The following is a 22,765-nucleotide window of genomic DNA, read 5'->3' as shown; positions in this document are numbered from 1 at the left end:
CCGACCAAGGCACGACTCTGCGCACGCGCGAGAGAAGAGTTGGGTGACGCACTTGGGCCTCGCTTCCAGCCCCGCCCCGCCCCGCCCCTCCTCCCACCGAATGGTCCTTTAGAGATTAAAAAAAAAGATCAGAGCAGCATCCCGTTTTCTCTATAGTGAAGCTTTCCGAGTTCAGTTCACGGAAAAAGGCCCCTATACTCACGAAGGAAGAAGCAGACATTAATATAGGCAAGGGGTTAGATCAGATGACCTCCTTCAGATTTTTTAATGATTCTTTTTACCAGAGATTTGGGGTTTAAGAAAGACCACAAGCTTCTAGACCCCCCAAATCCAAAGTCACTGCTAGAAGGAATCATAAAAGTTGGAGGGGGTCACAGAAGCCATCGAATCCAACCTCTGACGCTTTTAGGCTAAGGTTTTAATACTATACAAATTAATTTGAATGTAGCCCGTCGCTTACAACTTTAAAAGGGAGATTTAAATTGCGTGTGCTGTGAGGGAGCGGGCGGGCGGAAGAACACGGCCCCCTCTTTTTAGCATTTCGACTGGCTTTGTTTGCAGTTTTAGCTCCTGGAGGAAGCATATTGTCACGCAAATGGAAGCCGCTCAGCCATTCGCCTGGAACCCAGAAGTGTAGTTATGATGCTAAACTTTAACTTTCTGTGGTCTTTTCGTGATGCCTCTGAGTCCTTTAAGGGGATTTATGTTGACATTAATATAATAAACTTAGATTCATCTGGACAAAATTTGCTTTAGGACAGATAATGGCTTTTACTAAGTTTATGTACAAGCGAGGTATCCATGCAAGGAACAGAAGTAACACAGCATTTTCTGCGCTGCTCGTTTTTACCGCGCGTTCAGGACCCTTCCCTTGTGCGGGCGGACGAAGGGCTTTTGATCTTCTAAAGCTGGCAATACAAAAACGTGGAAACTGGATCGCGACTTGACAGGTCTGTGAACAGCCTACTTGCCAAGCGATTTTGAAAATCCGCTCCCCAGATTTTCCTCATAGCCGCAGGGTCGGGTGGAACTGAGAACGGGAAGGTTTCCTTCCAACTGAACTAAAGTCAGGTCATTAAGCAAGACAGCAGCGCAGAAACATCGCAGGTTGCATAAACGAACAGGTAAATGAAATATGGCAAAACGGGTTTGGCGCCATGGATTTGATTTACTTGCTTTTTAAAGACAATGGTTGGGTTTTTTTTGTAAAACATTTATAGTATTACTCAGAAGCGAAAGCTCAAAGGTCAGAAGGGGTTGGAGGGTTGGGAATCAACAATATCATACTTTAATAATGTTATTTTGTTCTCTGCTCTAAAGAGCAGAACTGATATTTGGAATTATTAGGAATTTAAAGTTGACAGATCATTTCTGGAACAGCAGAGACCTCTCTCTTTATTGTTTCATCCAAGGGTGCAAATTGTACTCTCAGTTACATGGAAGCAAAACTCCGTTAGTGTGGCTTACTTCTGAGTAAATATGCATCCAGTCATGATGCAAGTCCACATACACGAAAATTGTCTGGCATTTCAAGTTCTATGAAAAATGAGTTAAGCTTAGGCTTAATCTGCTTAATTCTGTCTGCTCAGAATTAAGTAAAAGTGAAGTCAGTGGTGATTACTCCTAAGTAGGTTAGGTTATGATTTTGGCTGCAGAAAAATGGAAGAAGGGTGCAGAAGGGTCAGGGACAAATGCATAGAGGATAGACTGAAATGGCTTTACAACATTTGTTAACCTGGTACCCTCCAGATGCTTTGAACTACAACTTCCTTCATACTGGCTGGGGCTGATGTGGTAGTCCAAAACATCTGGGGGGGCCCCACCAGATTGTTGGTGGTGGTGTTAATAAAAATGATAATATCTGTCAGTGTTTGTAAAAAACAAAGGTTCTGACCTCCTTTTTACTCCTTTGTCTAGTCCTCAGACCTTAGTTGGCACAAGAGTCTTTGAGAAAGAGTATTCTTGTAGAGTATTGCTGCTTTTATTCTTAAAAAGTCTTCTTCTCCAACCACGACCGACAGCTTTTTACACACACCAAACACAACCATCTTTCTACCATCCAACCAACCCACACCCGACACTAACATTGACCACTCTATATACAATGGTACCTCTGGTTGCGAATGGGATCTGTTCCGGAGGCCCGTTCACAACATGAGCAGAATGCAACCTGCATGTGCGCGGGTCGTGATTCGCCGCTTCTGTGCATGCGCGTGACGTCATTTTGTGCGTCTGCGCATGCGCGAGCGGCGAAACTCGGAAGTAACCCTTTCCGGTACTTCCGGGTCGCCCTGGGATGCAACCTGAAAATGCTTAACCTGAAGCAAATGTAACATGAGGTATGACTGTAAAAAGGAAAAGGGACCCCTGACCATTAGGTCCAGTCGTGACCGATTCTGGGGTTGTGGCGCTCATCTCGCTTTATTGCCCAAGGGAGCTGGCATACAGCTTCCAGGTCATGTGGCCAGCATGACCAAGCCGCTTCTGGCAAATCAGAGCAGCGCACGGAAATGCCGTTTACCTTCCCGCTGGAGCGATACCTATTTACCTACTTGCACTTTGACGTACTTTCAAACTGCTAGGTTGGCAGGAGCAGGGACCAAGCAACGGGAGCTCACCCTGTCACTTGGGATTCGAACCTCAGACCTTCTGATCGGCAAGCCCTAGGCTCTGTGGTTTAACCCACAGTGCCACAAATACAATTTGGTGAAAGATTGCATTGTAGGCCGCTGACTCATGCTGACTTAGTTATTTTAGCATTAAAGAAACAGCAGCCAATTTTTAGCTGTGACAATATCCAACCTTACTAATTCATTATTCTTGTTATTCATTGGTTCTTGACTTTATTATTTGCATGTTGTCAGGTGATTGGTAGGTGGGGCCCCATTAACCTTTTAAAATGGCCTGCAGGGGTTACAAGGAAACATAGGAAACTGCCTTACACTGAGTCAGACTGTTGGTCCATCTAGCTCATTATTGTCTACCCTGACTGGCAGCATCACTATTGGTATTGGCTGTGTTTGCCGAATTTGCTGTTGCCAGATTGTCTGAGACTGTAAGGAGGAAGGCTGCATAAAATTTGGCCTAATAAAAATCAGTGAGATGATAATGGCAATGGAGTAATAAGCTCTTTGTGGAAGTCTCACTGAAAAGAGTAAAATAGCAACACATGAGCCAGAGTCTCCATACTTGATTTTGGAACGGCATTTTCTGAAAGCAAAGCTTTGTAAAGCCATCCCATTCTGCAGTGCTGCAAGACAGATGAAGGCAGTTTTGTTCAGGACGGTTGACTGTGTGAGTTTGGTGGGGTTTCCCTGGTATTTTAAGCTGACTTGGTTGTTGTTGTTTTTTTCCAGACAAACAAACAGTATTTATTCACACTGACAAAAAAATACATATAATATCCCAAAAAATAAAAACAGTACAAAAAAAGAAAAGAAAGAGAAGCAAAGAATAAGAATTGTAAATAATACAACCATGTGACTTTCCTCCGCCAATACTCATCCTCCTTTAAACTTTAGATTTATATTTGCATTGCATCTTGACTTGGTTGTTTTAATTATTTACCATGCTGCTGTTTTTTGAGAGGTTTATCATTATTGTTGTTGTTTATTATTGTTTCATTGTGCTTTGAATGTTATCAACCACTTTGACTTCTACTGGGATATGTTATGTTAATCGAAGAATAATAGATATATGTGGCAGATGCTCTTGGGTTTTCCTGAAACAAAATGAAATGGTCATTTTTATTTTTAGCATCTTATGACCTATTGGAATATGAAGTCAATGATTTTGCTAAATGAAGCAATGGAAAAAATACATACTTCCTTCCTTACAAACATCTTTTGCTTCTTCCCTTCTAGACATCTGTTTTACCATGGCTGCTGTGGACAGCTTTTCCTTCTTGCTCAGAGAGATTGGGCAGGCCTGCAGCTGTGTCATAGAGACACTGGCTTTCATTGGAGCCTTCTACATAATGAAGACATCCCTCACTGTTGCAGGCAACACGTACAGCCTGATCAGGTTGTATTTCATTCCTCGGCTGGTCAGCAGGCCTGATTTAGTCAAACTGTATGGAAGCTGGGCTGCTGTAACAGGTAAGAGACAGTTGGAGCACACAGATTCTCTAGGGTTGCCATATTTCAAAAATTAAAATTCCTGACACCTGCAAAGTTGTTGAGATTTTTTTTAGGAAGACCCCATACTGACATAAAAATGCATAAGCCCTTTGTAAACGCTCTACAACTATCGGTTGACTAAGTGAATGCATTTAGTCTCAGAGTCTAAAAATGATCTTTGTTGCTCTCTCGATCTGCTCCAGGTTGTACCTCAGGCATCGGGAAGTCCTATGCTAAAGAGTTGGCATGCCACGGGGTGAATGTTGTCTTAATTAGCCAGAACAAGGAGACGTTGGAAGCTCTTGCCAAAGATATTGAGGATTCCTACAAGGTCGAAACGGAAGTAGTTGTGGCAGATTTCAGCAGGGGCCGCCAGGTGTACCCTGCCATCAAGAAGGCCCTGCTAGGCAAAGAGACTGGCATTTTGGTGAATAACGTTGGAGTGTTCTATGATCACCCGGATTATTTTGCCAATTTGACAGAGGATAAAATTTGGGATCTCATCAACATCAATATTGGAGCAGCTAATATGATGGTGCACATGGTGTTGCCAGGAATGGTTCAGAGAAAGAAAGGCGCTATCGTGAACGTTTCTTCTATGTCCTCTTACCACCCCTCCCCACGAATGACGGCATATTCAGCCTCCAAGGTGAGTTTCAAAATATAAAAATATATGTGTTCTCTTATGTCAGGTGGGGAACCTCCAGCCCTGCAGCCCTGATCAAGCCCACAAGGTCTCCTTGTTTGGCCTATGAGGCCATTTCAGCCAAGCCATAGCCACCTGCCCTTTACCATGGTGCCTGCAAAGTCCCTTTCAAAGCTCTGTTTTGCCCTGTGCAGTGAACGGGGCTTCTGAAGATCCAGCAACTGGCTGATCACTGCATGTTCAAAGTGCAGGGCACTTGAAGACCCATGCAGGCAATATGCTGCTTTGGCATCTGCCCACCTGTCAAACATGGCCTGCAAAGGGGGAGGGAGATAACAATCTGGCTTGCCAGGCTAGAAAGGCTTCTTACCCCCTATCTTATCAGAATCATTATTTCTAAGAGATAGGTATGCATCCTTTCTCCATGGAAATGTTTTCTTTTCTGTTTCTGTGGATAAGGATTTTGAGAACTAGAAGTTTTTGAAGGTGGAGTGGGAAACCTCAGGTCCCAGGATAAGTATGCAGCTCTCTGGCCCTCAAACCTCTTCTCAGACCATCGCGCAGTAGCCCTGCTTTGCACACCCTTCAAGTGTTTTAAAACAGCTGGAACATGTCCTTGAAGTCTGATAATGCCTCTTGCGTGCCTGGATGGAGGATATAGTATCCTTGGCCTGGAAAGGATTCCTCATCCTTGCTGCAAAGGCTCTGGCAGGGTTGAATTAGATGCCTACAACTCCGGCTCAGAGATGTACAGGAATGGAAGGGAGGATAAAATTTAAAGGGTTCAGGAGCAGCCAGGGCGGCTTTTCTGCTTCAGGAATGTATTGGCTTAAGCGTTCTACCTTGCTCCAGTGAAAGCAGCTTTATAAATTGAGGCTGCAACCCTATACACACTTACATGGGAATTTAAGGGAACTTATTAAAGAGGAACTATGTACAGGATTGCTCTGTTAGGTGAATGGTAAAGCGCTGGTGTGCGTTTCGTAAAGGAACCAACAGAGCAATTCTGTACATGTCTACTTAATGGTAAGCCCTGCTTGAGTTCAATGGGACTGACTCCCAAGATAACTGTAGCCTAAATGTGCAGTAGAAGTGTTCCCCAATCTGGTGTCTTTCAGATGTTTCTGCTGGAGCTGATGGGAATTGAAGTCCAAATCATCTGGAGGGTACTTGGTTGTGCAAAGCTATGCCAAAGCAGTTATTATTAAGTTGCAATTGGCCAGTCAGCAAGACATACAGAGCTGGGGATGGGTGCTGATTTGGTAAGGCTTTGTTCCATAGACATCTATGTTGCGCCTTGCATGCGTCGGTCAAGAGAGGTTGTCTAAGCTGCCAATGTCTGTTCTCCACACCTTTTCCCCATGTTAAATCCAGAGAATCTTAATTGTCTGCTCTTAACCTTGACAGGCTTACCTGGACCATTTCAGCCGATCGCTTTATTATGAATATGCTCCCCAAGGCATTTTTGTTCAGTGCTTATGTCCAGCTTTCGTCTGCACCAACATGTCAAAATACAGCCCCACATTATCCAAAAAGAGCTTGTTTGTGCCTTCTGCAGATGAATACGCGCACCAGGCTATTGCCACCCTTGGACTATCCAGAAGGACTCCAGGATACTCCCTCCATTCAATCCAGGTAATATCATTAATTCAGCTGCTTCTGTGTTACATTTTCTCTTAACTTTTCTTAACTTGGTGGCTGAACCATGCAGCCTGGATTGGTTTTAATGAGCCTTTTGAAGCAAATGTTCACCTATGATCTTGGGGAACGTGATCTTGGAGAAGGGATGTAGCTCAGTAGTAGAACATCTGCCTTGCCTTCACAAGGTCCCTAAATTTAATCCCCAGCCTCTCCACATAAAGCTGGGAGAGACTGTCTGCTTCTGAAACTTCCAGTCAGTGCAGACAATACTGAGCTAGCTTCAGTATAAGGCAGCTTCCTGTGTGTGTTGACTGTCAACTAATGCTCTTGAAACCTAATTGTTTAATTTTATTGCTGTGTTCTGTTCTGTTTTGTTTATTTTATTATAGAGTTTTATTTGTTTAATTCTCATTTTCTTAACAAAAGAAATAAAAGAAGCACAGAAAGCAAAGTGCTGTTCTTACATTGCAACCTGTGTATGATTCTCTGTGTTGCAGGCCAACATATTTTTCTTTCATGCAGCTGTCTTGACTCTGAACCCAGAGACTGTGGTACTTTGTGTAGTATCTTGTGGGTGGGAAAATGCATCTCTTCCCTTAGTGCAGGGGTGGAGAACCTTTGACCTTCCTGATATTGCTGAGCTGCAACTCCCATCATCCCCAGCAAACATGGCCAGTAGTCTGGAATGATGAGAACCGTAGTTCAGAAACACCTGGAGGGCTAAAGGTTCCCTACACCTGCCTTAGTGCATCAGTTACTGCTCTTAGTACTGCACTGCATACATTTTTATTTCTTCGGAACCATTTACACCCTACTTTTCCGCCTCCTTAAAGGAAGTTGCTCAAAAGAGTTTGCAAATCTAAAAGCAAGCATACAAACAACACATGCCCCACCATTAAAACACAAATCATCAAGCTAGGAGCAGCAGCAAATGAAGAAAAACACAAAGGGCAGTACTCAATATGTTAACCAGTAATGGGCGCTTGAAAGTTTTCAGTTTGCAATGCAAATGAAGAGGAAGATAGCTGAACATCTTAGGGCAATGAGTTCCACCTATGGGGTGCCACCACATATAGAAGACCCTCGCATGCTCAGCCACAGAAGGTACTGGCAAATGCAAGGATGGCGCAACAGGGTGGGGAGATTCACAGAACACGTGACAGTGCTTCAGAGTCCAAAGCTTTACGGGAGAGGTGAGGAACCTCTGGCTCATAGGCTTACTTAGGTCACCCAGCCCACATTTGATGTCCTATATAACATCAGGTACAGGGTAAGTAGAACATAGCTGGACCAAAGGGGCTTACGTGGTGCTAATCACCAGATTGTTGGTGCAGGCAAAAAGGGTCACTTGTCATCATTGTAATGCCAGGTGCTTGACCAGGGGTGTGTGCACCACCCGATACTTATGGTAGCTTACAGGAGGTGGGACAGACAAGGACGCCAGGTTAGCTGCAATAACCCATGCAAAATGTTGGCTTTATTAAGTTTTAACATTTTTTATAGCTGAAGTGCTCAAGCAGTAAACTTCCCCAAAGTTCTTTTTAAAGAAAGTATAAAACCAGCATATTTGTGTCTTCTGCTGCACTTCCATCCCTTAATTTTTTTTTTAAAGAGAATTAATAGTTGGAGGGGGGAAGAGTCATAGCTCAGTGGCAGAGCATGTGATTTCCATGCAGAAGGTCTCAGGTTCAATCTCCAGGCAAGGCTGGGAATGTCCCTTGCCAGAGATCCTAGAGAGTCACTGCCAGCCAGTGTTGACAGTATTAAGCTAGATGGATCAATGGTCTGGCTCTATAGAAGGCAGCTTCCTATATTATGAACTGAAAGGAAGGAATGGGAGATGTGGATGATTCACTGTCTTAAGGAGACTCTTCATGTTAGATCTTCTTGGTTTTATTTCATGCTGATATTTTAATCTTGTTATTGCTTGTTGCCAAAGGAATACGTTTATGTGCTAATTCTAACCTGTTTCCTCTCTTGTCTTCCAGGGTTTTTTTGCACAGATCATTCCAGAATGGCTCTGGGTTAGGGGAGTGAGCCGATTGGGCACATTTTGAAAAAATGGAATTTTGGGAGGAAAAAACTACATTAAAAATATCAGCTGGAGAACAGATAACATCTAGCAGCCTAGTTGGACAGTTACCACAAAACCCCATTCTCATTGGATGGATTTTCTTCAGTGATGATGATGATGATGATAATATGTACCTTTTAAAAGAGACTTCATCTTGCTTCTATCTCATTGCAGGGCCCATCAAGAATGTTACGCAGGCAGTAAAAAAGAACCCTGTTGTTAGGAAGCTGATATTCTTTTGTATGATGTCTGTGGGGTCCTGATTTTTACATAGTACTGAGTGATTCTTTCTGATTTGGACATGAGTGGGCAATCCTGGGGTCCCCTGAATGCTAAAGAAGTTGAATAGGATGCATGGGGATTGAACCCCCATTAAGAGCTGGCAGCAGAGAGAGGTCATGTGGTGCATAGCTTGGTGCCCTCCAAGTGGTTTGGACTGCAATAGCTCTGCTGACTAGGACTGATGGGAGCTGTAGTCCAAAGCATCTGGAGGGCACCAGGCAGACAAAGGCTTTTTCTACACTGAAACTGGGTACTGCTCTTCACGTGGAGTATTCTTGACTTCTTCCCTGGAAGCTTTGTCGGGAACACCTGAAGGTATTTTCTGAGTTGGAAACAAATGCTACTTTAGTGACTTCCTTCTATCTGTGTGGTCTCCTGTCAGTGTGCTTTGTAGTGCTCTGAGTTTGGAGCTGTGAGCACTGATGAAGACACCTGCTTTTTTGTATCCAGAGAAGACTGGTCTTCCCAGCTAGAAATAATAGTACAATATATTGTTTGTCCATGAAATGATGCTCTATAAACTCAAATATTGAATTATACTATGTTTCAATTATATTGAATTCCGCAAATATATTTAGGTGCCTCTCTTCATTCAGTGTGTGGGAAAATGTGTTTGTGACATTTAAAAGATGGATACATAGATAGGTAAAACCTGTATTCAGAATAAACAAAATGTCATAAAAACATGACAAGCTTTCAGGTTCTCCTCATCAGGCAAGATGTTACATGAAGCAGCTTGGGCAGCAGAGGGAAAACAAGGAATTGGAAAGTTAAACTGATGCTGTAGCCATGAGATCAGGTTATAGACTACCGGTAAATTCTAAGATGGAGATTGCTGGCTGAATAGACCCTTCCCAAGTTCTGCAGATACTGGCTTACATAGGATTCTAGGATGAAGAAGCAAGTGCTGAGTTATTTAAGCAAATCTTTAATTGATGAGGGCCATAGCTTAGTGGTAGAACAACTGCTTTTCATGCAGAAGGTCTGAGTATCAATCCCTGTCACTTCCAGGCAGGGTGGGAGAGAACCGTGCCTGAAATCCTGGAGAGAGGCTGTTTGTCAATGTCACAATTCTGAGCTAGGTGGACCAATGATCTGATTCAGTGCAGTTCCTATGTCTTCAGCTCCCCAACTACAGTACGTGGGCCCAGGATTACACCGCACGTGCCCTTAGCTTTACGGAACTTCCAAATAATGCCTAGACACTTGCGCATTTAAAAGTGCAAGGGCTCCGCGTGTCTCCCTGTAAGGCTCCCTATCCCACCATGCACTTAAGGCGCAGATTTCTTGTGGCGCCGTCAGACCAAAGGACTTCTGTTTACGTCTTCCGAGAGGGCAGTTTCGATTTCTTTGACGGGACCAACGAGGCCTCCGTCCGTTGGACCCGCAAACGAGCCCGCTAGAGCCCCAGAGGCTCCTGGGAAATGTAGTCCATCGCGCCCGCCCGCCCTCCGAAGCGAGGGCCAGCGGAGACTACAAGTCCCAGCGTGCGCCAGGCTCGCGTTCATGGACGGCGGCTTCTCCTCCGCAGCCCAGGCCAGCTGCTTGGTGTGGGGTTAGCGGGGGGCTGCGGGACGGGAGCCGTACTCGCCTCGCCCGGAGCTCCGGACCCGGCTGCCAGGGGAGGCCGCTACGCCCCGGGGGCGCCCTGCGGAAGCTTCGGTGGCCGGTGGGTCGAAGCGGGCGAGGGAGCTGCTGGAGGGGGGCTTCGGGCCCGCAGGGACGGGGAGGAAGGGGGAGCAGCCGCGGCGTCTCCGTTCTGTGGCCGCCTCCCGGGCCTCCCTCTCACGGAGCAGGGGGAAGGAAGCAGCCGGAGCCCGGACCGCCGCTGGTTTCAGGGGGGTGGATTTGGGGGGCAGCCCCGGGAGCAGTTCCTTAGCGGGTCCCGCTCCCTTCTCCTCATTGACTTCCTAGCGCTGAGCGGCCTGGAATTCGCAGAAGCCGAAAAGTATTATTATTATTATGGTGGTGGTGGTGTTGTTTAAAAGAGCCTTCGGACCTGTCACACCCCAAATCGGGTGAAGGCACGTTTCGGTCCGACGACTTGATTCGCAAAGGTCTGGGGCACCCCAGCATCGCGAGAGGCGCCCACCTCGGGGGCTCTCGTGTGGGGTTTGGCCTTGACGTCTCGAGGGGTGTCTGAGCCCGCAGAAACCAGACAGAGCAGACAGTAGAGGATTACGTATATTCACATCCCACCTTTCCTCCAAGGTGGCGTACATGGTGTCCCCCCCCCCCCGCTTCCCCCTCACAGCCACCTTGTGAGGTAGGTGAGGCTGAGAGAAAGTGAGCGAGTGGGCCGAGGTGACCCGGTGGGGACCTGTCCTCGCTGCGCAATCGGCCCAAGGGCCCAAAGCCAGAGTCCAAGGCAGGTGGAGGCTGTTGCTGTCCTTTCCCTTTCCTCTGCCCGGTGATAACTGCAGAGGCCTGGGTGAGTCAGTTGCCCTGCCTCCTCAGCCTGGACATTGTCACCGCCTCTGCTCCTGGATCTGTAATGGTGGTGGGAGAGCCTGTGCATCTGGGGAAAGAAAGAGAGCGCTTTATCAAGGGCAAGATGGATGGAGCTACCACTTTCCTCCGTGGGGAGTTGCTTCTCACCTAGACAGCCAGAATTTGCATGCACAGAGCTATAGATCTCTAATCAGAACTCCCTCCTGTTCCTTTTTCCTTGTGTGTCATGCCTTTTTGAGATTATGAGCCTGAGTGCAGGGTCTGTTTTAGCATCGATTTGTGTAAGCTACTCCTAAGAGCCTTTTTGGCCAAAGGCTGGGGTATAAATGCTTTAAGTAAATAATAAATAACACTAATGTCTGCTCTGGGCTGTACTGCACAAGGGTGGGGGAGGGGGTAACCAGGTGGAACACTTTCCCCTATTTATAGCTTACATGTTTTAAAGCTTTTTTTGTAGCCTACTCTTGTCAGTAAAGGCTTCCAAAGCAGCATGCAGAAATAGATATTAAGATAGTTTCTGCCCCCAGGCATGCAATTTAAAAGGGACACAGTGCACAAGTGAAAAGGGATAGGGAGGAAGAAAGAAATAAGCATGATCAGACTTTTTTTTTTTTTTACAGTTCTTGTAACTCTGAGCTAGAATGAAAATATTTTATATAGTCTACTCTAGTGGAATGGCTGCTGCAAAGTGACAGTTTGGAAGGCAGCTAGCCTCTCAGCAGAGATCATGGAAGAGCCCTGTTTCTCTTCTCTCCCTCTCCCCCACACAGAGAAAGCTAGCATATCAAGGAAAAGTACCTTAAGGCAGTGTCTCCCCTGACATGGCAGCTTTTGGTAGATGGGGAATATGAAAGCATATTCAGTAAATAAACAAACACAGAAAACTAGTTTGTCAGCTAGTGCGGTTTAATGGTTGAAGTGTCAGACCAGGAATGGAGAGACCTGGGTTCAGTCCCTCACTTAGCCACGGAACTCACTTGGTAGTGTTGAGCCTGTTGCCATCACTTATCCCTGATGTCTGTTGCCCAGGCATTATGAGGATAAAATGGTGATGGTGGGGAGCCATGTGTTTGTTCCACCTCCTTTTGGGGAAATATGGCATATAAATGTAATAAATTGTGTTCTTAGTGGGGTCTTCACTTTGACCTAATTTTCAGTGTGTAGATTGTTTTTTATTTTTTGCATAGCAGAGGGTTCAATGATACTAGGTATCCTCTCACTCACATTTCTGAAGTAGTGCAGTCCAGCACAGGTTTACCACAGCAGCAAGAAGTGGAATTCTATCAATCAGCATTTACTTGTTTTCTTTGATCAAATTTCCCTTTTGTGGGATGTAGGAGGGCTAAGGTTATGTTCTAAAATGCTAAATCACCCCCCTACAAAAAATAACCTGTGTAAATGTCCTATGCTGGTAAGCAGCTAAGCACACCTACGCAGCCTTCTTCAAGGGCATGAGGCAGAAAGCAGTGGATGTTCCTCAGAGATAAACATCATGCAGGCATGGTGCTTTTGTGTGTGTGTTTGTGACTATGACAGTGTACGAGTGAGAAAGAAGGGAAGCAGAAATTCAGTGTGGTTGGAAAACATGCTGGGGTCTTAGGATAACTTGCAGATATACTCAAAAACATTATGCATTTAGCAGCCCTTAAGAGAAGATGAGACAAGGAAATGAAAGGAAAACACACAATATATCTCTCCCCGCCCCCCACCTTCTGCTTCTTAATTGCCAGATCTCCCTGCTCTCCCTGTGGTCTTGTTCTCACTAAAGTTGTAAACCCTTTCAGATTGCAGTGGGAAGCTCACTTGACAAAATGGTTCTCTGCACAAACACCTTGCCTGCATGTAATTTGTGTGCAAGGAGAACCATTTTGTCATGTGAGCCCCTACCTGAGAAATATTTTGTCTGGTTTAACAACCTGCTCTGATCAAGAGATTATCTGTTTTCTCCTAGAAGATGTTTACCCATATGTAGTCTGTATATAGAACAGTTCTGTATGTTTTGGCTGCAAGAGAACTCCAAACAGAAAGAACCAGTGTAGGTTCTGAGAGGTTTAAAAGTGTGCTCAGTTCAGTTTTAGTTTAAATGAGGTTTTATTCTGTTGTCTCAAAAAAATTATATATTGTATTACTTACTGTTCATATACTGGAAAATTTTGGTGTGCATTTTAAATAGCTACTACAATAAATTTACTGCTGCTGATGTGCAGATTAATGGATATAGAAAACTAGCCTGGCATGGAGAGGGTTAGGCTAGGATCCTTCCCTCTGATACTTATTTTTCTGTATTGGATTTTTATTTTATTTTTTTGTATAGAGGAACATAAAGTTAGCTGCCACCTGATGTAAAATCCAGGCATATGTTTTTCACTTTAGTGTGAAATTGCAGCGTATATTATTACCACCTTGTGGTTTGTCAAAATATTAAATTAGAAAATATTTCATTTATGTAATTGGATGTTTATTTTTGCAGGGTGTATTGCTAAAAACACCACCCCAACCCAGCAACGAAACAGATCTTGGCAATTCTGCTTTGGCCTTACATCACCTATCCAAAATGGAGTACAGGACTCAGCTGTTGAATCCTGAGTGACAGGATCCTTTAATCAAAGATGGAGAAAAAACGCAGAAAGAAATGAGCCTGTTTACTGGGCTTCACTGGTAAAGACCATGAAGGCAAGACTTCTGCTTCTCTTGGACAAAACCTTAAGACTATCTACTTAAAAAGCACTTAAAAAGGCACCGTTTTCTGAAACCAAAAAGAAAAGAGGGAACTGATTCATGGAAAAACAACATGTAACTTGATGCATGGAATTTTGGGGATGAAACCATATTCTTTTATGACCATGAGGTTTACACACACCTGGTTGTTCCTGACTGCGATCTTTCTCTGCGGCAAACAACATCTGGGGACCAGACTAGGGAATTCTTCTCATGAGAGCCACCTGTGTTCCGAATGCTCCCGTCTTACACTGAAAGTGGAATTCTCTTCGACGGTAGTGGAACATGGTAATGAGACTTAACATTTATGCCAGTTTTAATTGTAGTCCCTGGGAAATGCCAAAAGTATTTTTCTTCATTTTTTTAATAAAAACAATAGTTCAGGGGAAGGATGGCTGTCTGGACAGGCCCTCCTATCTTCTGTTAATTTACCCAACCGCAATCCCTCTGCTCAAATTCTGTGTTATGTGCCATGATCTGTGCTACGTCACCACAGGCTAAATTGAAACCAGGGGTCTTCCTTTTGAGAACCTCATTACTAAATCCTTGGTATTGTGCTTGGTTATGCGAGCTGGGATATTATAGTTTGTTTTTTGTAAAGTGGGACAAAGGGTTATAACGCAGCTTTCTCTGCAAATGTCATGCTTGCAACTTCTGATTCAGATGTCTTTTCTAATGTGTGGTGGTCTCTTTGCAGAGTATATTGTGGCTTTCAATGGTTACTTCTCAGCCCAAGCAAGAAGCAAATTTATTTCAAGAGCTCTGAAAAGCAGTGACATAGAGAACTGGAGGATTGTACCCCGTAACAACCCAGCCAGTGACTACCCCAGTGATTTTGAGGTGATCCAAATCAACGAGAAACAGAGAGATGGAGTGCAGACACTTGAAGACCATCCCAATATCAAACGAGTTACCCCCCAAAGAAAAGTATTTCGCTCGCTCAAGTACACTGAAAGTAAGTAGGCTCAGTCATTCTTCCAGTGAAGTAGCAGGAGATCATTGTATTAACTTAAATCTCCTTATTATTCTGCTGCTTGGACAATGTGATTAGTTTTTAAAACATTTCAATTCTCCAATATCTAGCTGATCCAGCATTTCCCTGCAATGAAACCAGATGGACACAGAAATGGCAGTCGTCTCGTCCTCTGAGAAGGGCAAGTTTGTCGTTGGGTTCTGGATTTTGGCATGCAACTGGCAGGCACTCAAGTAGGCGTTTGCTGAGAGCCATACCCCGGCAAGTCGCTCAAACGCTTCAGGCGGACGTTCTCTGGCAAATGGGTTTTACAGGTATTCTTAGATTCGTGGAAATTTGTACCCTTGATCACAGAAAGAATAAGGCTGCTCACTTGAGTACATCAGTGTGCAGCTCATTTTTCTGACATGGTGCTTTTGTTGTGGGAATGACTAGCAAGTACATTCCTATGAGCAGAAAATATACCCTTGCAAGTAGTCTTCCGGAGGATCTGTATCCCTTAATAAGGTAGCACATTCATACCACTGACTTGAACTGGTCCAGTAGTCATTACCTCTTTCCAGGGAGCCCTAGGAACTGCAGCTCTCAGAAGGCCAAGGTTAGGGGTTTGAAGCATCCTCCCCAAATTGCAGTTGTGAAATAATATCTTTTGTGTTATTTCTCATTAGCCAACTTGAATTCCTTGGAAAGCAGATGATATGGAAGTTTTAAAAATAATAAATACATTCTTTGTGGAAACCATGATAATATAAAATGGATATAAGTTTTTTAATGTATCTCTAGATCCCTATAGGCTAGTTCTTGTGACCTTTCCTTTGGGAATATTTTTATCTTTGACAAAGCTAAAACAAAATAAAAAAATTCCTTCCAGTAGCACCTTAAAGACCAACTGAGTTAGTTCTAGGTATGAGCTTTCGTGTGCATGCACACTTCTTCAGATACACACTGTGTATCTGAAGAAGTGTGCATGCACACGAAAGCTCATACCTAGAACTAACTCAGTTGGTCTTTAAGGTGCTACTGGAAGGAATTTTTTTATTTTGTTTTGACCATGGCAGACCAACACGGCTACCTATCTGTAACTTTGACAAAGCTAATTATTCAAGCTGTAATACATACCTCAGAAAGCAAAGTCAAAATAGTGCATAAGATCGTATTTTCCATTGCATCACATTTTAGTGGCTTCTCTGCATAAATATTGATAATCTTTTCCAGAATGCTAATACTCAAGTGGGTGGGGGAAAGGATATTTTTTATTTTTACAATGTAAAGCAATAAAAACCCTTTAAATTTGACTCTGCTGAAATGTTCTTAGTACATTATTTAGGCTCAATGAAAATATGTAGCAAGCTTTGTATGACTTGCTAGCTGTTAGGAAGAGAAAACATTTTACTAAGCATTGGATAAGATTTATGCACCTCTTAGTATCCATTTGCATTCAGGAATATGTTCTTTAGACTACAAAAGAAACGTCTCTTGCTCATCTGTAATTTTATAAATCTTTATAAATTTTATAAATCTGCTTCTGTGTAAATAGGTGCTGGTGTAAAAGTGGCTGTCTTTGACACTGGACTTAGTGAGAAGCATCCTCACTTCAAAAATGTAAAAGAGAGAACAAACTGGACTAATGAGAGAACCTTGGATGATGGTAATTTCATTATTTCATTACTATGGTTTGTTTCACACAAAATGAATTGTCAGTTGTGTGCTACAGTCCTATATAGGTAAGGCTAGAATGCACTGTCTGTTCCTTAAGGTCAGGGAGGGAGAACCTCCAGATGTTGTTGGACTACAATTCCCTAGAGCGCAACCCTGTGCTCCAACAAACATGGGGGACTGCATGTTTCTCACTCCTACTTTTAGGGTTCTCAGGGTTCCTTCAGTGCAGCTTGTGGTTAGTACTGGTGTTTTTAATTCGATTCTGCATTGTTACTTTTATTTTGCTATACAAGTGGTTTCTGAAGATAGGTCTGTGTGTCTGTACATTTATTAAACATTTATTTGTAAAAGCCTAAGTCATTTTCCAGCCGTCAAAGCGGGCCTTGGAGGCATGTGATCTAGTACATTATTATAATTCAAGAAACATTTAAACCTGACCATTACAAATGCAGCACATGGTAAAAATTGTGAATTTACTCCAGCTCAACATCACTTCATGTGGCACGTGCACCTCTGTCCTCTGCCAGTACTTCTGCAACTTTCCCTTAATGTCGGTTGAATTAAGTCCCAAGTGCATCTAGGAGCGTGATATAAATCCTTACTTGGAGGTGCCATTTAAACATGCCACTTCTAAATCAGCAACCCTGATCTAGAGGCTGTTTTGTACATGTGGGTGCATGTACATATCGTTCCTGTGCATAAAATGGCTCACAGCCATATTGGGGAGTGTTCTGCAAACTCATCCCCATTACAGGAATTCGAGTGCTTATGAAACCGTGGATTGGGATCACAATATTCTAGGCGGGTTAATCTTATTGTATACAGAAAGGGTTTCCTTGTCACATTTAAAATTGTACAGCTGGTCATTGCTGGTCTATTATTCATTGTGGCATCCGTGTATGAAGTGCTTTACAGGGCAACATGAGAAGCATCCCTTCTTCTCTGAGGAACTTTATAATCTAATTATAAGGGAGGAGAGACTATAAAAGCACATAAGAAGAAGCCTGCTGGATCAGGTCAAAACCCCATCTAATCCAACATCCTATTCTCCCAAAGGCCAACTGCTAATAGGACCTGAGTGCAACAGCACTCACTTGTGATTCTCAGCAGCGTCTTCAGGGGCATACTGTCTCCTGACAGCAAGGTAGAACATACCCATCCTGTCTAGTAACCACTGAATTTGTGGTTTTCCTCCCTGAATTTCCTCCATGAATTTGTCCAGTCTTTTAAAGAAGGAGAGGCTGTGTTAAAAAGGAATCGCTGAGGAAATGCAGCTGAAATATCTTTAAAAGCCATGTAGCGTTTTGAGCTTTATTTTAAAGCATTGTTTATGTTCAACAGGTCTGGGTCATGGGACTTTTGTAGCGGGTGTGATTGCTAGCATGAGAGAATGCCAGGGATTTGCTCCGGACTCAGAACTGCACATATTTAGAGTCTTCACTAACAACCAGGTATGCTGCCTCAGATAACATCAATGCAAGTTTTGTAAGATAAGATGCTACATTATGCATGCTGTTCAGTTTGGTAACTACTGAAGACTTTCAGTCTAGAACATTCAGATTAACATATTTTGAAATCACCTACAGCAATTCTCAAAGAAGGTTTTGTTTTTATTATGCAATTAACTCGAGTTGTGTTTTAAAAGCAAAATTGTGGCTTTATAAAGTAATAATTGAGAATGCTAAGAGATATGTGAGATTTTTTGGGTTGTGAAGTGGTTTTTGGGGGGGGGCGAAACTCTGTTGTTAAAAATGTTTTCGTTTCTTACAGTGCTTAGTGTTCTAAATGAGTTTCCCTCCTAAATAGGTCTCGTACACATCTTGGTTTCTGGATGCCTTTAACTATGCGATCTTGAAGAAGATAGATGTATTAAACCTTAGCATTGGAGGTCCCGACTTCATGGATCATCCCTTTGTCGACAAGGTACGTGTGAAGTGGACGAAAGGCCTGGGTAGCATCCAATTGTGGCTTTTGTAAATTTATCCTGCACCTTTGAAGCATTCGGGTTAATTTTGTAGTGCCTTTACAAGTATTACTGTACAGTAATACCTCTGCGAATGTCCGCCTCGTCTAGCGTCCATTCTGGTGAACATCCGTGGCAAACCCAGAAGTGCTGGAACGGGTTACTTCTGGGTTTGCAGCTCGCTCATGTGCAGAAACGCAAACCGCTCCGTGCGCAGACATGGCACTTTGCCCTGCATCCTTTTTGGCTAGCGGCCGGGGCTCCGGAGCGGATCCCAGACACTAAACAAGGTACGACTGTATAAGCATTGCAGAATAATCCCGAGTAGCCCTTCTGCAAATGGAATGGCTCCTACTATTCACATAAAAAAGACTCCTCCCTCCTTTGCTGTCCTAGAGGTTTACCCTAGCCCCTGAAACAGATTTTGTAGGTAGGTTCAGGAGGCTGCTCAGAAAAGAAAAGAAATGGCAGGAGCATCCCATGGGGTCTTAGGATGTACACTATTATCTTTGCAGCCATGCTTTCTCTAAGGAATATTCAAAATAGGTCGGTGTTCACATGGTCAAATGCTCCTCCTCCAACCAACAGATCTTTCTGCAGTGGAAACTGTCATGTCACAGAGAAGTTTCTCCCATCCATTTTTCTGTGTGGAAATACTAGGTTTTTTTGGAAGAGAGTTACCCACCTTCAGTGGTGCCGCCTAAGCAGAAGTTGATTATGTCAGTGAGAACTGTGGCTTAAAAGCTGCTTGAGTTAGCACTAATAAATTTATATGTGGGCCTCAATGTGGAATTGGAACAGCAGGAATTTATTTCACATTTCCTCCAGGCAGCTTGTGTTACAATAGTGAGATTTTGGAAAGATTTAAATTTAAGGATGTGGTTATTGACAATACTCCTTTACAGCAATCTGGTATCCATTTGTTGAGTTCATTAATTCCAACTCAGTATTGATTTGTGTAGTAACTTTGAATTTTAGGTCACAAAATGGGTCTCTCCCTCTCTCCCCCCCCCCCCAATAGGGCATCTAACCAGGTTTTGCTTTGTTTTCATTGTTAGCATCTTCTGAGAGATGCAAGCAGGTACCACCTAGAGTAGTATGTTACTGTTTGGTTTCTGAGACTCTTAGGGAGGGGGTTATCCATTTGTAATTCTGGGTTGTAATGATTAGGATATCATCATCATCATCACTTGTTAGTATGTTTCAGCAGTCTGAGTTTCTTAATTTTCCAGGTATGGGAGCTGACAGCCAACAATGTGATCATGGTCTCTGCTATTGGAAATGATGGCCCTTTATATGGGTAAGTGCCAATGATGTGTTCTTTGAAAGTAACACCCACAGATTAAAAAACATCTTTTCCCTTCAGAAAAAAATGTAAAAAGATGGTTTTGTTTCTATGGCAGTAGAGCTCATTCTGATGACAGGTACTTAGCAAGGCAGGTAAGGTTTAACAAAGTGGCTTAAGAAACATTTTATGATTGTATATTTTATTGTTGTAACCGAACCTAGGACCTTTAAGGAACAGGTAGGTAAGAAATCTAATAAAATAAATAATATATGTTTTATAAGGCCTTGTCTGACTCCTTGATTCTAAATCTTGGTTGAAATTGCTGCTCAGCTGTGAAGCTCACCAGGTGATCAAGGCCTGTTCTCTTATGTCTCTCTCTCATAAAATACCTGGGAGGATTAAGTAAAAGGGTGGGGAACAGAACTATGTAGATTTGCCCTCATCTTCTTGTACAAAGCTGAGATAGGGCTGTGATAAATAACAATTCAATACTAATTTCAGCACACTCAACAATCCTGCTGACCAGATGGATGTGATTGGAGTAGGCGGCATTGACTTTGAAGATAACATTGCTCGGTTCTCATCAAGGGGAATGACCACTTGGGTAAGCATCTTCAAGCATGAGCAGCTCTTGGAAGCATGCAAGACCTACCTGTTTGGTGCAGGGTTAAGACACGAAAGGCTGTGGGAACTTATTCAATCTCGACTGGCTTTTACTTAGCTTTCCTAATTTTCCAGCCCTGCCTCTTCTTATTCCTTGACTTGCGTCTTTGGGATTGCCTATAAATTTAAATAAGGAAATTCGCATAAAAAACAAAAAATCAGTATAATCAGAAAAATCAGAATAATGGTTAGGGCCAATTATTTGTAAGTAGGAAATTGTTCATCTTTATTATGGGAAAGTTTTATATTGCAAAGATGCTGGGAGACACAGTGCATTGTGACTGAATAAATTTACTCATGATGATGTTGCACAAGCAGTAATGAATTGTGTGCATTTATAGTAATTTCAGTCCTCTAGTGCCAGAAAAATTAGAAACCCACTGTTTTTGCATCTTCATGCTTTAATTCAAAAATATAAAGTTGTTTATAAAAATGTTTGTATACATAGACAACGTTGAACATAAAAATAAATTCAACATGCAGAATCTTTCTCTGTTAAGTTTTAAAATCATCTTGTTGATGATGCATACAACACATTAATACTACAGTAACATCTCAAAGCACCCCAAAGTTACCTTTTGATTCAGGAAGTAGACAGTTTCCCCTGCAATATTCAAACAATAGTTTTCAAATTAGTAAAAAATCTTGCTGTTGTCCTTTCTTTTCTGTTTTTTGATAGCAGCAGCAGTGAGTGTGTGTGGTGGGCGTATAGTAACATTCAACAAGAAGCATTGGCAATCATCTCAGAATCTGAAAAATTGTGGCCAATGCTGAGTTTATAAAAGAACAGCAATATATTTGCCTATTGTGTTGGAGCAAGCTTTGCCAACCTGATGACCTCCAGATGTTTTTAACTGCAGCTGTGCTAGCTGAGGGTTGCTGTGCAAAACATCTGGAGGATACCAAGTTGGCAAAAGCTGTATAAGTAACAGAAATTCTTTTGTTTTCCTCCCAAGGAACTGCCTGGAGGTTATGGCAGAGTCAAGCCCGACATCGTTACTTACGGCTCTGGAGTAAGAGGTTCTGGCATGAAGGGTGGATGCCGCTCTCTCTCTGGGACCAGTGTGGCCTCACCTGTGGTGGCAGGTGCTGTCACCCTGCTAGTAAGGTAAGTGCTCAGTGAGAATGCAAGCACCACAAAGGTTTACTTAGATAAAGATGAATTGGCTTAGCACAGGGATCAGCAGCTTTTGGGGGCCTATGAATACATATGCAAACTGAAGAAACTGCTGTGGGCAGTACATGGAAGCATACCACAACTTTTTCTGCTGGCTACCATAGGATGCTATTTCCACATACAATTTCAGCGGGGGGAGTGGGAACCCTGTGGGGACCAGGGAAGGCCTCTGTGGGCACATGTGTGCCTGTGGGTACCATGTTGGCTAGTCCCGATTTAGGATCAGTAAGCCTCAATTAGCCATGAAAAGCACCCCCCCCCCCGAAGCTGTTCTGGAAACACAGCACGGTCCGGGATTTCAGAGTAAGGGGAGCTTGCAAGCAAAGTGACTTGCTTGATGTTGCTGCAAGTTAGTGGCTGAAAGGAGATTTAAACTGAGGATATTCTGGCTCCACAGGTTTCATGTTCAAAGGATACCTGTAGCTTTATCATTTTTAAGGAATTGTTACAAATCAATATAAAAGCGCTTCATTAGACTAATAGTTGTTTAATCAGTGTCCAAGCAAGCTTATTGCATGAATTGATCACCCATTTCCTGCGTTGTCCTATGAATTTGGAATTGTTTTGTTAAAAAATTAACAGGCTTGGTTGTTGCATCTATCGTTCCTACCATCTTATATTCTTTCATAACAACATTTTAAAATTTGAAGTAGCTAAAAAAATCTGCTCTTTCTGTGACCTTCATTTTACTGAGAGAAGCTTTGATGCTTTAGGGGCAGTATTTCTTAGCCCTATGAGTCAAGACCACAGACCACAAATAATTATCGCTGTTAATCCTTAACTGGTATAATGATACCTTTCCCAACTTTTTGTTTCATTGCTATATTAAAATGCTGTGTTTGTCACTTGTAACCAAGCATCTGAAAAGACTCAAGAACTGTTCTGTGGTGGCTGGCAGCAGATCCGGTGACAGTTTGCCACAAGGTGCTCATGCAGGGAGTTGTTTTCAGCAACTGTTAACTGCTTGCCTCTGACACACAGGCACCTGCACAACAGAGGCGAGCAGTAATAGTCACTCAAAACAATTCCCTGTATGAGCATCTTGTGGCAAACCATCACCGGACCTGCCACCAGGGCTAGTTAATAGTTAAGTCAAAGGTGATTTGGCATTT

The 22,765-nt window shown here is 43.1% G+C and overlaps 2 protein-coding genes across 3 annotated transcripts in view; both read left to right on the top strand.

The window, feature by feature from the left end:
• Nucleotides 1-960: 960 nt before the first annotated feature.
• Nucleotides 961-9,352, top strand: HSDL1 (hydroxysteroid dehydrogenase like 1). Of its 2 annotated transcripts, none has more exons than XM_081871614.1 (5): nucleotides 961-1,124; nucleotides 3,864-4,097; nucleotides 4,322-4,767; nucleotides 6,323-6,399; nucleotides 8,394-9,352. In XM_081871614.1, exons 2-5 carry the CDS (start codon nucleotides 3,878-3,880, stop codon nucleotides 8,440-8,442), a joined length of 792 nt encoding a protein of 263 aa, XP_081727740.1. In that variant the 5' UTR covers nucleotides 961-1,124; nucleotides 3,864-3,877; the 3' UTR covers nucleotides 8,443-9,352. The 2 variants fall into 2 exon arrangements, with proteins under 2 accessions (XP_081727740.1, XP_081727739.1); XM_081871613.1 differs by having other exon boundaries at nucleotides 973-1,124; nucleotides 6,172-6,399.
• An 893-nt stretch (nucleotides 9,353-10,245) lies between these two features.
• The window catches only part of MBTPS1 (membrane bound transcription factor peptidase, site 1), a 30,548-nt gene continuing 18,028 nt past the window's right edge, over nucleotides 10,246-22,765 (top strand). The window contains exons 1-10 of the mRNA XM_081871567.1: nucleotides 10,246-10,430; nucleotides 13,683-14,218; nucleotides 14,628-14,885; nucleotides 15,014-15,217; nucleotides 16,441-16,551; nucleotides 17,904-18,013; nucleotides 18,369-18,485; nucleotides 19,758-19,825; nucleotides 20,315-20,417; nucleotides 21,433-21,584. Coding sequence (XP_081727693.1) covers nucleotides 14,014-14,218; nucleotides 14,628-14,885; nucleotides 15,014-15,217; nucleotides 16,441-16,551; nucleotides 17,904-18,013; nucleotides 18,369-18,485; nucleotides 19,758-19,825; nucleotides 20,315-20,417; nucleotides 21,433-21,584 — 1,328 coding nt within the window. The 5' untranslated portion in view covers nucleotides 10,246-10,430; nucleotides 13,683-14,013. The remainder of the gene's footprint in view (nucleotides 10,431-13,682; nucleotides 14,219-14,627; nucleotides 14,886-15,013; nucleotides 15,218-16,440; nucleotides 16,552-17,903; nucleotides 18,014-18,368; nucleotides 18,486-19,757; nucleotides 19,826-20,314; nucleotides 20,418-21,432; nucleotides 21,585-22,765) is intronic.

The sequence above is a fragment of the Podarcis erhardii genome (assembly GCF_964252035.2).
Source record: "Podarcis erhardii genome assembly, chromosome: 7".
Lineage (NCBI taxonomy): Eukaryota > Metazoa > Chordata > Lepidosauria > Squamata > Lacertidae > Podarcis > Podarcis erhardii.
This window is presented reverse-complemented; position numbering and strand designations above follow the sequence as displayed.